The sequence below is a fragment of the Macaca nemestrina genome, chromosome 14, assembly GCF_043159975.1.
Source record: "Macaca nemestrina isolate mMacNem1 chromosome 14, mMacNem.hap1, whole genome shotgun sequence".
Taxonomy (NCBI): domain Eukaryota; kingdom Metazoa; phylum Chordata; class Mammalia; order Primates; family Cercopithecidae; genus Macaca; species Macaca nemestrina.
The window spans coordinates 65,010,353-65,022,674 of record NC_092138.1 but is presented as its reverse complement, the minus strand read 5'-3'; the positions used below and the strand labels follow the sequence as shown (position 1 = coordinate 65,022,674).

The 12,322-nt window shown below is 49.7% G+C and overlaps 1 protein-coding gene across 4 annotated transcripts in view; it reads left to right on the top strand.

Moving 5' to 3' along the window:
- The first annotated feature begins 89 nt into the window (after positions 1-89).
- Positions 90-12,322, top strand: part of LOC105485738 (talin 1) — a 34,963-nt gene continuing 22,730 nt past the window's right edge. For 2 of the 4 annotated variants that reach the window (XM_011748189.2, XM_011748186.3), the window contains exons 1-13: positions 90-321; positions 6,637-6,796; positions 7,028-7,125; positions 7,390-7,519; positions 7,625-7,777; positions 8,018-8,160; positions 8,273-8,400; positions 9,428-9,488; positions 10,129-10,233; positions 10,550-10,705; positions 11,438-11,539; positions 11,835-11,911; positions 12,125-12,305. In XM_011748189.2, coding sequence (XP_011746491.2) covers positions 6,667-6,796; positions 7,028-7,125; positions 7,390-7,519; positions 7,625-7,777; positions 8,018-8,160; positions 8,273-8,400; positions 9,428-9,488; positions 10,129-10,233; positions 10,550-10,705; positions 11,438-11,539; positions 11,835-11,911; positions 12,125-12,305 — 1,464 coding nt within the window. In that variant the 5' untranslated portion in view covers positions 90-321; positions 6,637-6,666. Of the gene's footprint in view, positions 322-4,655; positions 4,764-5,825; positions 5,984-6,636; positions 6,797-7,027; positions 7,126-7,389; positions 7,520-7,624; positions 7,778-8,017; positions 8,161-8,272; positions 8,401-9,427; positions 9,489-10,128; positions 10,234-10,549; positions 10,706-11,437; positions 11,540-11,834; positions 11,912-12,124; positions 12,306-12,322 lie in introns of those variants that run through there. The other 2 variants (XM_071077982.1, XM_071077983.1) reach the window with 2 other exon arrangements.

Sequence of the window (12,322 nt, the reverse complement as noted above, 5' to 3'; positions counted from 1 at the left end):
TCTGGCCTGAAAGGGAACTCGGGCGTCGTCTTGGCGTTCTCTCCGGATTGCGCCGCACCCTCGCTTCCTGCCAGGGAGGGGCTGCCGGCCTTTGGCGGCCCCCGAGCATCGAGAACGCGGCCAGAGCAGCTTCCTGCCTGCCCCCCGCGACCATAGAGCGCTGCCCCAGGGCGCCGCCCGCGGGTGGGGGACGTTCCCAGGACGGAAGTGGCCGAGAGAGTGTCGAAGGGAGGGCGAGGCCGGAGCCCGAGGGCGACCCGAGAAGCGGCAGGGCAGCGGGCCGGCGGGCCGGCAGGCGGGGCGCAGAGCCGGGCAGCGCAGGTAGGCCATACCGGGCCGGGCGGGGGCCTTAGGGTGGGGCCGCGGAGCCTGGCCCCGGGGGCGGGCGGGGCCCTGCCTCTCCTGCGTGTCCGGTTCGGGTCCTGTTAGTTGGAGAGGTCAGCGTCCAGCGCATCTCAACTTGGGCTCATCGTGAAGTAGGCCGTCTTAGGGGAGACAGGCCTCTCCTGGGGGCAGTCCTCTGCCTGGGATAGGCTTTAGGGAGCGTGAGGAGTCGGGTGGCAGCGGGGCGCAGGACGGGGACGGGCTTTGGTGTTATCTGATAGCGGCCATGTGGGTAGGAAAGCTTTGGGTGAGTTGGGGATTAGGTGGGGTCCGTTTACGAATCAAGGGTCGCTATAGGAGTTAAAAGCTGGGGTTAAAACTTAAGAGTTAGTAGTGTGAGTCAGGTCCGTTTTAGGTAGGTAAGGTTTAGATTAAGGTCATTATTTTGTTTGCTGGGATGGCCATCATACGTCATAATTTGAGTTCAGGGTCGGGTTAAGGGTCAACAACAGGAATCAGGTTAGAGCCTGTTTGAGGGATTAAAGAATGTTGACATGGTCGGTATTAAGGATAAACAGTGAAAGCGTGAGTTAGGAATCAAGTTACAAATGAACTTTAGGCTTAGGGGTCAACATTTAGGGTTAACATCAGGCGATTTGGTGCTAAAGGTAAAACTTAGATCAGTATCAGGGATCAGGGATTGGATATGAGTCTCTGCTGGGAAAGGGATGAATGTCCAAGCCGGTAGTGGGAATCAGGAAACAAATTAGAGGTGGGGTTAATGTTAGGAATTTGGGGCAACTTTAGGGGTTGTAATTGAGGCTAGCATAGTTGGCCTTGAGCAGATGAAATTTAAGAGGTTGGCAGTAGGTAAATGCCCTTCTTTTGTAGGGAAGTCCTTTATTCCTGTGTAGTTACAGGGGCTTCTTTTCACCCAGAGAGATAACAAACTAATTTCAGGCTAGTGTTCTGGCTTATTGCAGGCATCTGGGATTCCAGCATCTTTATTCCATTCTCTAAGCCTAAGGCCCTTGCTGTGGCCACCACAGTTAGGGGACAGAGATTCTGGACTATGTTGTTTACATACAACATAGGTGGGAAATAGGGACCCAGGATGTACAAGGCCTAGTCACAAGTTGGAGACTGCCTAGGGAAGAAGGAGCTGTTGACTATGGGGGAAGCTGACCAAGGAATCACTGTTGCCACGGGAGAAGGGAATAACTGAATCCCCTGAAAGTTTAGCTTTGCTGTCTCCCACTTCACTTGTTCTCTAGGTATTAAGGCCTCCTCTCCAACTCTCATCCCTGACTCTGCATTTCACATCCATCCTGACTATCCCCTTACAAAATACTTCCCTTGCCTTTAACTGTCCCATGCTCATCTTATCATCCGTTCCCATCCTCAGTTCTACCTCCCTCACCAACCCTTAATCCGCACATCCTACCTGAATTTAGCCTCATCATAACCTGAGCTTTCCCATCATTTTAAATTACTCTCCTACCATTTTCACCCAGTCATGTACCTACATTCCACCTGGTCATCAGCTGAATACCCTACTCCCAGCCCCTGCTGTGTGCCACCCCCTAGATCTAAGCCTCTTTTAATTTCTTGGACCATTTGTAGATCCCCTTCCCCCACTCCCCAACAGAAAAGAGGAAACGAGACCCAAAGAGGAAACTGGGTCTTGCTGATCCCACGCCCAGCCAGGCCACTGACCACACCCCCATTTCACTCCCAGCCTGACCCTGCCACTGACCACAGCACTGTCCTCTACTCAGCCTGACCCAGCCACTGGCTATACCCTATCCCCCATCCCCCATCCCAGCTCCAGTTTACTTAGACATTGACAATGTCCTTTCACTTTCCCACCCCCACCCCAGTCTAATTTAGCCACTGACCACAGGCCTATCTCTTCTCAACCTCCTATAGCCTGACCTGGCCTCTGACCTCACCCCATCATTCCCTGACTTAGCCACCATCTATGTAATCATTCCCCTTCCCCCAACCTGATCCAATGACTGGTCATATATGTATCTTATGTATAGGTATTTTTCCCAACACCGTCATCACCAGCATCCTTTTTCTACACCCTGTCTTCCCATCCTTTTTCTACATCCTGTCTTCCCTATTCCCAGCCCGATGCAGTCACTAACCCAACCCCATCTGCCCCTAGTGGCTACTAATCATATACTCATCGGCTTTTTCCCACAGCCTAACCACATCCCCTAACCATAGCCTCATCCTCACATTCTCTGCCCAACCTGATCCTTTCCTCTCTTCCCAGTTCCTCACCTAAACTCAAGCTGCCCCAGCCACTAAAGTGGCTGCTGATGATAGGAAGCTATGGGACCCTAACCTGACTACCTTAGTAGATATCAGGTCCTGTCAATTCTACCTCCCCAAACTTCTTCTGAGTGACATCTTCCTCAATGCCATTCTAACTCTGGCTTGGTTACCTTTATTTTGTACTAATACAGTATCCTTCTAACTAATCTCCAAGGTAACTGCCGGAGTTATTTTTCTAAAATCCAGTTCTGGTTATGTCTCTTCTCTGCTCAAAGACTCCCTTGGCCTCCTTTTGTCCTCCAATAAGTAAAATTCCTCATACCCCTCTCTAGCTTTCCTCTGCCTTTCCATCCTAACCCTGACTTCCCCACCACTGCTCCCTTGCAGGTACCCTGTGCTTCAACCAGCCTGCCTGCTCACTTCCCTGAATGCTCCTCCACAATTTACTGCTTCTCCATCTTTGCTTATACTATTTCTCTGCCTGGAGTGAAAACTGCCCCTGACACATCTCCAGCTGGCTGGCGTAGTGGAGAGAGCTTGGGTTTTGCAGTCAGAAACCTGGGTTCGGATCCTGGCTTCACAACTTATTACTTGGAGAAGTATTTGAACAAGTATTTAACATCTTTGAGTTCTGTTTTCTGATCTGTAAAAATGGAAATAATGGCACCTACTGTAAGGATTAAATGAAATTATGTATACAGTGCAAGTGACATAGAGTCAATAAATGGCAGATCACTATTATTTTTTATTATCTCTATTTTTTAAAATTCTAACTTCAGATGATACCTATCATGGAGACTTTTTGGTTCCCCTTCCCTAACCTAAAGGGATCTCTCTGAGCACACACTTTTTGGCTCTTACCACATCCTGCCCTCTGTTGTGATTCTGTACTTGGCTTATTCACTCACCTCATGGACTGGGAGCCCTTTGAACACAAAGGCTAGGTCTTACTGATCTTGGTCCCCAGCCGCTGAAAGTTTGGCCCAGGGTCTTCCCCACAACTGGCCCTCAAGGAATGCTTGCTGGGTGAATGGAGAATGTCTACGTAATAGGAGGAGAGACTTTGGGTGCCGGGTGTGCTTGTTATGGAGGTTATCTATGCGAACGCCGTGTGCGTAGGATGGGCTCCCTAGAAGAAGGTAACGCAGTCCTGATGGGATCTGTGTAGGGGCTGTGTGATTGAGATAATGTGTATGTAGAGACAGTAAGGTAGCTTTGTGGGAAAGAGCTCTACATAGGCTGGGGTGCATTTGGGGAGAATGAGTGTGCATGTGGGTGTGGAGGGGCTATACTGGGGGAAGTTCTGTGCAGCCCTTCAACTAGCTGCCCAGTCCAGCTTTAAATGAGCCTCCAGCAGCCTGAGGCCGGATATGTCAGTCTCACCCACAGCCCTCCCCCGCTGCCAGTGGTTGCGGACTCAGAGGCCAAATTTGGTAACAGACTGAGTGTTACTCCCCCATCCCTCTTATATTCTGACTGTCTTAGGCTCTTTCCTTTTGTCCCTCTTTTTGTAACTCCCTATCTTTCTCCAATTCCCCTTGTGGGTATCTGCTCTGCCTGTATTCTCCAAGTACCCCAACTTTCTTAGCCCCAATACCCTTACATTCCATTCCTTGCTGGGATTTGACCTCCTGTCCTCCATTCCCCCTCTCCAATTGCCCAACTCCTTTGGAATGCATCTCAGGAATGTATTGAGGGAGGAGGAGTTCCCTGGGAGGGGGACACTGCAGTGGGGAGTTGCTGTTCCATAAAACACGATGGAAAGGGGAGCAAAGTTCTCAGGCCAAAGCAGGAATGAGCTAGCTTCTACTCATACTTGTAGCAGCCTTGTTATTTGCCACCATCACCTCCAATTCACTGATCAGTTCTTCACGTCCGCTCACCCTCTTGTAGCTGTGTGAATATCTACTCTAGACCAGCTCGGGAGTAAGGGTGGGCATGACTCAGCTCCCTTATCGGGGTCTCACCAGAGGCTTCCGTGCTTGAGGAAGAAGGGGTGTGTAAGTGTCCGGAGGAAATGGGGGGAGACATGCAGTTTCAGCTTGGTATGAAGGGTCCCTTCAGTCCTGCTTCTCGGCTCCACAGACTCCTCCAGCTTCTCGGATCCTCCAGCCCAGCCCTCATTCTTTCATGGTCAGCAACCCCATAGCCAGGTCTGTCCAGCTGGGACACCAAAGCGGATAGTAATAAGGTTGGGCAAAGTGCCCCAGGAGTGGGGAGGGGGGCAGAGAGCTGGAACTGGGGAGACTGGGAGGGTCCTCACTTATTTGGGAGTAAAGACAGAGAGCTGTGGTTCTTCTGAGACTCTGGACTGCTTGTAAGGTCAGAAATTGTCTATCTGCCGCTCGGTACCAGACCCCTGATCTACACCTTTTTCACACCTGTGTCCTGTCTCTTGTTTCTACTTAGATTTTCATTTCTCCTCATCCCATCTCTCCTAACTTCTTTACCCTCTACCCCTTAACTTCCCTGGCTTTCAAATGCCTTCTGTATCCTAACACCCCCATCTCTGCTTTCCAGCCTTCCCCTCTCACCCTGCTTTTCCCCACTTGAGGCTTGTAGTTTGCCAGAAGGGGAATGGGCAGCTTGTATTTGCTCATTCTTTTAGTTAAGAGGCACCCAATCCCTGTACCAAGCTGGGGCACATCATCAGCTGCTGGGCAGACTTGTCCCCTTGCAGCCTGTGCGCCGCCTGCTGCCTCCAGTGTCTCCTCTAGCCGCTGAGAGGGGGTGCCAGGAGGGTGGAACAAGGTAGGGTAGGACTAGTATTCTGAGCTGCACTGAAAATACTGTCAGGGGAAGTGGGTGAGACAGAGCAGAATTTGAGACAGACTTGCTGAAGAGGAGAAATAGGAGGAGTTGCAGGACTGAGTATTGGTGACTTGGAACAAGCAAGGACTGAGTTACAGGAACTGGGGACTTTCTCTGGCCTGCCTTGAAAATGTTTCCTGGCCACCCAGAGTCTATTTCCCCTTCTCCAAAACACAAGAGTTGATCAGATAACTTCTGAGATAGACCCTTTTGAGTTAGAGAATCACATTTCTAGCTTGACTGCCTGGGAAGCCCAGTACAGGGCTAGGCTCCTTGAGAAGGCCCTCAGCATCTCAGGTTAGAGAAAAGCTGGGGCAAGAGCGGACCTCTGGATGGCTTGAGCAACCAGTATTTGGTCTCCCTGACAGGGAGCCCTAGGGAATTATAACATCTTCATTTTGCAGAGAAGGCAGCTAAAGCCATGAGAAGGAAGGTCACGTGGTGAGAAGAGAGCTCGGAAAATCCCAGACAGGGAAGAGCCAGCAGGACACAGCAGGAGACAAAGAGAGAAAAATACTGAACCAGGCAAAAATGAAAACAAGCAGGAGTAGGGCTAAGAAAGGTGATCAGGGACAAGGGGCAAGAGAGACACTTGGATGAAAGTAGGGAGGTACAAGTTCCAGTGGTGGGGCAGGGCAGTGTCCTCAGGTAGCACTGCATTTCAGACCTGCTGTTGTACCTTGCAGACCAGCTTCTCCTTTCCCTCAGACGTCTTAAATTGTCAGGACTCGGCCAGGCGCAGTGGCTTATGCCTGTAATCCCAGCACTTTGGGAGGCCAAGGTGGGTGGATCACGAGGTCAGGAGTTAGAGACCATCCTGGCTAACACGGTGAAACCCCGTCTCTACTAAAAATACAAAAAATTAGCTGGGCGTGGCAGCAGGCACCTGTAGTCCCAGCTACTCGGGAGGCTGAGGCAGGAGAATGGCGTGAACCCAGGAGGTGGAGCTTGCAGTGAGCCGAGATCGCGCCACTGTACTCTAGCCTGGGCAACGGAACGAAACTCTGTCTCCAAAAAAAAAAATTGTCAGGATTCATTCTTTTGATGTAAATAATTTTTCACTCTTTAAAATTATTAAATACAGTGAAAACAACCTTATTACTATCTACTTTGGTGAGTCCCTTTCAAAAACACTCTTCCCTGGGACTCCACCATCTGGGGGGCCTCTTCTCCCACCAGAAGAGTGTATTCTAATGCCCTGATGCCATGGGCCAGGTATAGCCAGGCTGGAGAAAAGCTGCCACCATGGTTGCACTTTCGCTGAAGATCAGCATTGGGAATGTGGTGAAGACGATGCAGTTTGAGCCGTCTACCATGGTGTACGACGCCTGTCGCATCATTCGTGAGCGGATCCCAGAGGCCCCGGCTGGTCCTCGTGAGTCTGACTCCCCAGGTGGCTGGAGTGGGAGTCTTCAGTCCCTTCTTGTTCCCAGGCTCTCGGCCTTGAGAGTTGACCCCTTTGTCCCCTAAGACTACTCACCCCTCAGGTCTGTGTTCCCTCCTTCTTTAGGCCTAAGTTCATGGGAGAAATAGGGGCAACATGGTACAAGCTGTTCAGCCACATTGGAGTCTTCATAAGCCTAAGGTGATCCATCCTCTCTTTTAGCCAGCGACTTTGGGCTCTTTCTGTCAGATGATGACCCCAAAAAGGGTATATGGCTGGAGGCTGGGAAAGCTTTGGACTACTACATGCTCCGAAATGGGGTAAGTATCCCTTCATCAAGGACCACTACATCCCCTTCCATCAGCTTCTCCCTGTTCCACCTCCTGTTTTCAGCACCCACATCTGTTGTCTCTTAGCCCTCCCCATGCTTTCTTCCTATTAACAGACAGTCATAATTCCCTGCTTTTGAATGAACCACCATAGTCTTCCTTTCAGTGCTCCACTCTCTCCCCTCAGGCTGTGTAAAGAGGAAATAATATCCTTAGCTCAGAGTAGGCCCCTGTCTCTTCTTCCTACCCTAACAGGACACTATGGAGTACAGGAAGAAACAGAGACCCCTGAAGATCCGTATGCTGGATGGAACTGTGAAGACGATCATGGTGGATGACTCTAAGACTGTCACTGACATGCTCATGACCATCTGTGCCCGCATTGGTAAGGGGCCCCAGTACAGTTGAAGGCCTGGGCCAGAAGGCCTCAGCTCTCTCAAAAGGCATTGATGTAGTACCTGGGAAGCTAACAAGCCATCTCCTTCCCCAGGCATCACCAACCATGATGAATATTCATTGGTTCGAGAGCTGATGGAAGAGAAAAAGGAGGAAGTGACAGGGACCTTAAGAAAAGACAAGACATTGCTGCGAGATGAAAAGAAGATGGAGAAACTAAAGCAGAAATTACACACAGATGACGAGTGTAAGCAGAACCAGAAAAAAGAGGGCTTTTGAAATGGGAAGGGTGGGAAGGGGCTTTAGCCTTCTGTGCTTCTGCCAGGCACTGTTTTACACCCTGGGGATACGTCAGTAAGAAAACAAAGTCCTACATTCACAGAACTTACATTTAAGTAAGGAGAGGTAGGAAGTGGAGAAGTAAACAGAGACCAGACAACACAGGGGCCATGGCGGTTTGGCACTGAGGGGACTGTCTGTATCCCAGTGAACTGGCTGGACCATGGCCGGACACTGAGGGAGCAGGGTGTAGAGGAGCATGAGACGCTGCTGCTGCGGAGGAAGTTCTTTTACTCAGACCAGAATGTGGATTCCCGGGACCCCGTACAGCTGAACCTCCTGTATGTGCAGGTATGCAGAGGACTTGGCTGGGGTGGGGCAGGAATAAGGAGGGGTCGGAAGCACAGTGTGCCTGTCCCTGCACCCACACACAACATTTGCCTCCTTGCCCTGTGCTCTCCAGGCACGAGATGACATCCTGAATGGCTCCCACCCTGTCTCCTTTGACAAGGCCTGTGAGTTTGCTGGCTTCCAATGCCAGATCCAGTTTGGGCCCCACAATGAGCAGAAACACAAGGCTGGCTTCCTCGAGTGAGTGACCCATATCCTACACCCTCTCAGGGCCCAGCACTCCCTGCCATTGTGACCCCAGTGGGCCTGTCTCCATTCCAAGCCTGCTCCCCCTGTTTCTTCTTCCGAGGTACCAGGGTTTGACTGACATAGGTACCCTTTTAGTTGCCATCATCCACTGTCTCTTCTCTACCTCTGGAATATGAATGTAGTTCAGTATCTCTGCCCCTACCCCCATCTCTGAAGCAAGCATGTCACTTTTTTTTGAGATTGTCTGAAGAATTTTGCTGCAGTAGCCAGAGGGAAACAGGGTAAAATTTTCCCTATAGGGAACGTGGGTTAAAAGTCTCACAAGCCTCATCTGCTGGTGTTTCTTGGAATGCAGAGTTTGGCGTGGCTTTCTCAGCTTCCTAAGTGCATGGTCATCCTTCTGGAAAGCTCTTTCTCGTCTTGATTCCCTAAAATGGTGCTCTAGACCCACTTTCCCTCAGGGACTGAGCCTCTAACTTAATTTTCCTCAGTCCCTTTCCCTACAGGGAGAGACACAGGTTACGTTAAGAATTCATACTGGCCAGGCGCAGTGGCTCGTGCCTGTAATCCCAGCACTTTGGGAGACCGAGGCGGGCAGATCACCTGAGGTCGGGAGTTTGAGACCAGCCTGATCAACATGGAGAAACCCCATCTCTACTAAAAATACAAAATTAGCTGTGTGTGGTGGTGCATGACTGTAATCCCAGCTACTCAGGAGGCTGAGGCAGGAGATTCACTTGAACCTGGGAGGCAGAGGTTTTGGTGAGATGAGATCATACTATTGCTCTCTAGCCTGGGCAACAAGAGCGAAACTCCATCTCAAAAAAAAAAAAGAAGAGTTTACACTAAGTCACCTCTATTTCAGAAGATAATCTAGACTCTATTCCCTAAGAGTCTGTTTTCTCCCCAAAGATAACACTGTCGTAGGTATTTCCTCATACCCCCAGGCCCACAGTTCATGGCCCACATGTCCCCTGATGCTGTCTACCACATGCTGACCCTCCCTTTTCTGGTGTAGCCTGAAGGACTTCCTGCCCAAGGAGTATGTGAAGCAGAAGGGAGAGCGTAAGATCTTCCAGGTGAATGTGGGTAGGGGAAAGTATTTGGGATGACCGCGGAGCTTTGCTGCTTAATCTTACTGACTAAATGGCCCCCCGCCTCCTCCCTGTCTCCCCTAACTCAGCTTTCACCCACCAGACTGTTATCCCACCTCACCTCTGCCAAGAAAGAAGATAACCTGGGCTTTTAGTCTCAGCTCCATCCCTGCTTTTGCTGTGCAATTCAGTTCAATATTCTTGTATTCTTTTATTTCTCTCTAATTTGGGATAACAGTATTTGCCCTGTGTAGGACTGATAGGAGGATCAAATGAGGTAGCATAATCTGAAATTACTGTGGAAGAGTACAGTCTTTGTCCATGTATAAGATGTTACCCCCTACTCTGAATACTCAGCCCAAAAGGCCTTCTCTTTGCCCTTCTGCTTCCGAACTCTGTTCATATCTCCAGAATGTCTACAAGTTCCTTGACTGTATCCCTCGACTCATTGCTTCTGCATAGCCCTTATCAGTCTCCATCCCGTTGCGGTCTCATTCTCATATCTTGCACTCCTCAACCTTTCCAGTCTCCCCATAATTCTCTCTTGTTGTAATTAGCATCCAACCTTAATTCCTTAGCTGTGATGTTAAACTATTTGCTAAATTCTTCCCCGTTTTATGCTCAGGCACACAAGAATTGTGGGCAGATGAGTGAGATTGAGGCCAAGGTCCGCTACGTGAAGCTAGCCCGTTCTCTCAAGACTTACGGTGTCTCCTTCTTCCTGGTGAAGGTAGGTTATAGACCCTTTTCACTGCCCTCCTTGTTTCCCACTCTTGCCCTTTTCTGTCTCTGAAAGTCTCTGACCTTGCCCTCAGTCACATTTCCCACCATTCCCTAAGATTCCTCATTCTCTTCCTTGCTCTGACCTCATGAAAACCTGCCTGTCATCAGCCCTCCACCACCATTTCCCTCCCTACTCTGCATTTTCCCTTGTCCATTAGCCCTCCGGGCCACCTCAACATCCCCTATGGCTGCAAGCTGATCTGATCATTCATCTCTCATTTGACCTCTGACCTGTAACACCAGCACCAACCTCTGCCTCATAGGAAAAAATGAAAGGGAAGAACAAGCTAGTGCCCAGGCTTCTGGGCATCACCAAGGAGTGTGTGATGCGAGTGGATGAGAAAACCAAGGAAGTGATCCAGGAGTGGAACCTCACCAACATCAAACGCTGGGCTGCCTCTCCCAAAAGCTTCACCCTGGTGAGTCTGGGGACTCCAACAAGGAAGTGCTTTGGGAGTTTCAGAAAAGGGGCAGCTGCAGAGGTCTTTTCCCTCTCTTGGGGTAAGTATACTGAGTATTACTCCAGAAAAAAAGGAGGTTAGAGTAGATAGAGAATCTTCCTCTGGGAGAGTGTGAGGCTTAAATGAAATGGGTGACGGACTTATTCTTTAAAATCAGCAGAACAAAAATCTCATCAGCAAACTGAGATCACTGGAATTCTTAGGGGGTTGGTGAAAGGAAAAATGTGATAACCTCCCTGTTGCAGCAGCAGCTATGTACAGTGAATTTTTGACTTTATATTATAGGGTTATGAATTGAAAACTGATACCAACTTGATGAAGTACCCCAATGACAGAAATAGAAATTATAGGAAATGCTGTTTTTTCCCTTTTGGATACTGCAGCCAACCTTAAAGTGTGGCCATTTAATGCCAAATATTATATCCTCCCAATTTTATCATCAGAGCAAAAATAAGAGACTTCCTAAATATGTATTTGAAACCATGTAGTGTAGAGGCCACTCCTCAGAAGTAAAAAATTTCCCTCCAAGGAGGAAAATAAAGAGGAGGTTCAAGAAAGGTGGGCATCTTCCAAGAGGGCTGTTGCACGGGAAGGCATCTCATCAGCTCAACCTTGGGCCTCCCATCCTAGCCATTTCCATCCTGGATAGATTAGAGCTTTGCCACTGAGTCCGCCACCTTGTCACCCTAGGATTTTGGAGATTACCAAGATGGCTACTACTCAGTACAGACAACTGAAGGGGAACAGATTGCACAGCTCATTGCTGGCTACATTGATATCATCCTGAAGAAGGTGAGCACTGCCTGCCCCAGCCTTCCCCTTATCTCCCCTTGCCCTCTCCACAAGCCAGTCCTTTAGAAATGGGCACTCAGAATGCTTGAACCTGGGAGGCGAAGGTTGCAATAAGCCGAGATCATACCTCTGCACTTCAGCCTGGGTGACAGAGCCCTTTTTTGTCAAAAAAACAAAAAATGAAATGGGCACGTAGCTTCTGGAAAATGGCTGGTTGTAGAAACAAGAGGCTGCCTTTTCTCCACTTCCCTCTTCTTTAAGTATCCCAACTCTTGTTCCTTTTTTCTTCCTACAGAAAAAAAGCAAGGATCACTTTGGGCTGGAAGGAGATGAGGAGTCTACTATGCTGGAGGACTCAGTGTCCCCCAAAAAGTACGAAGGGAGTTGGGCTGATCCCATTTCCCAGGGGTAGAGAAGGCAAGGCCTGACTCTAAGGACTCTTGGGAGGTGGGGAGTCCTTAAAATGGTTATTTAACTAGTTGCAGGCTGTAGTGAAACCTCACACACCTGCAAAGGTCGTGTAACCGGGTGGGAGGGGTAGAGATGAGGAGTCCTCTGTGAGCTCAATAGTTCACCCCTCTACAGGTCAACAGTCCTGCAGCAGCAGTACAACCGGGTAGGGAAAGTGGAGCATGGCTCTGTGGCCCTGCCTGCCATCATGCGCTCTGGAGCCTCTGGTCCTGAGAATTTCCAGGTGGGCAGCATGCCCCCTGCCCAGCAGCAGATTACCAGCGGCCAGATGCACCGAGGACACATGCCTCCTCTGGTAAGTGTCCTATGTCT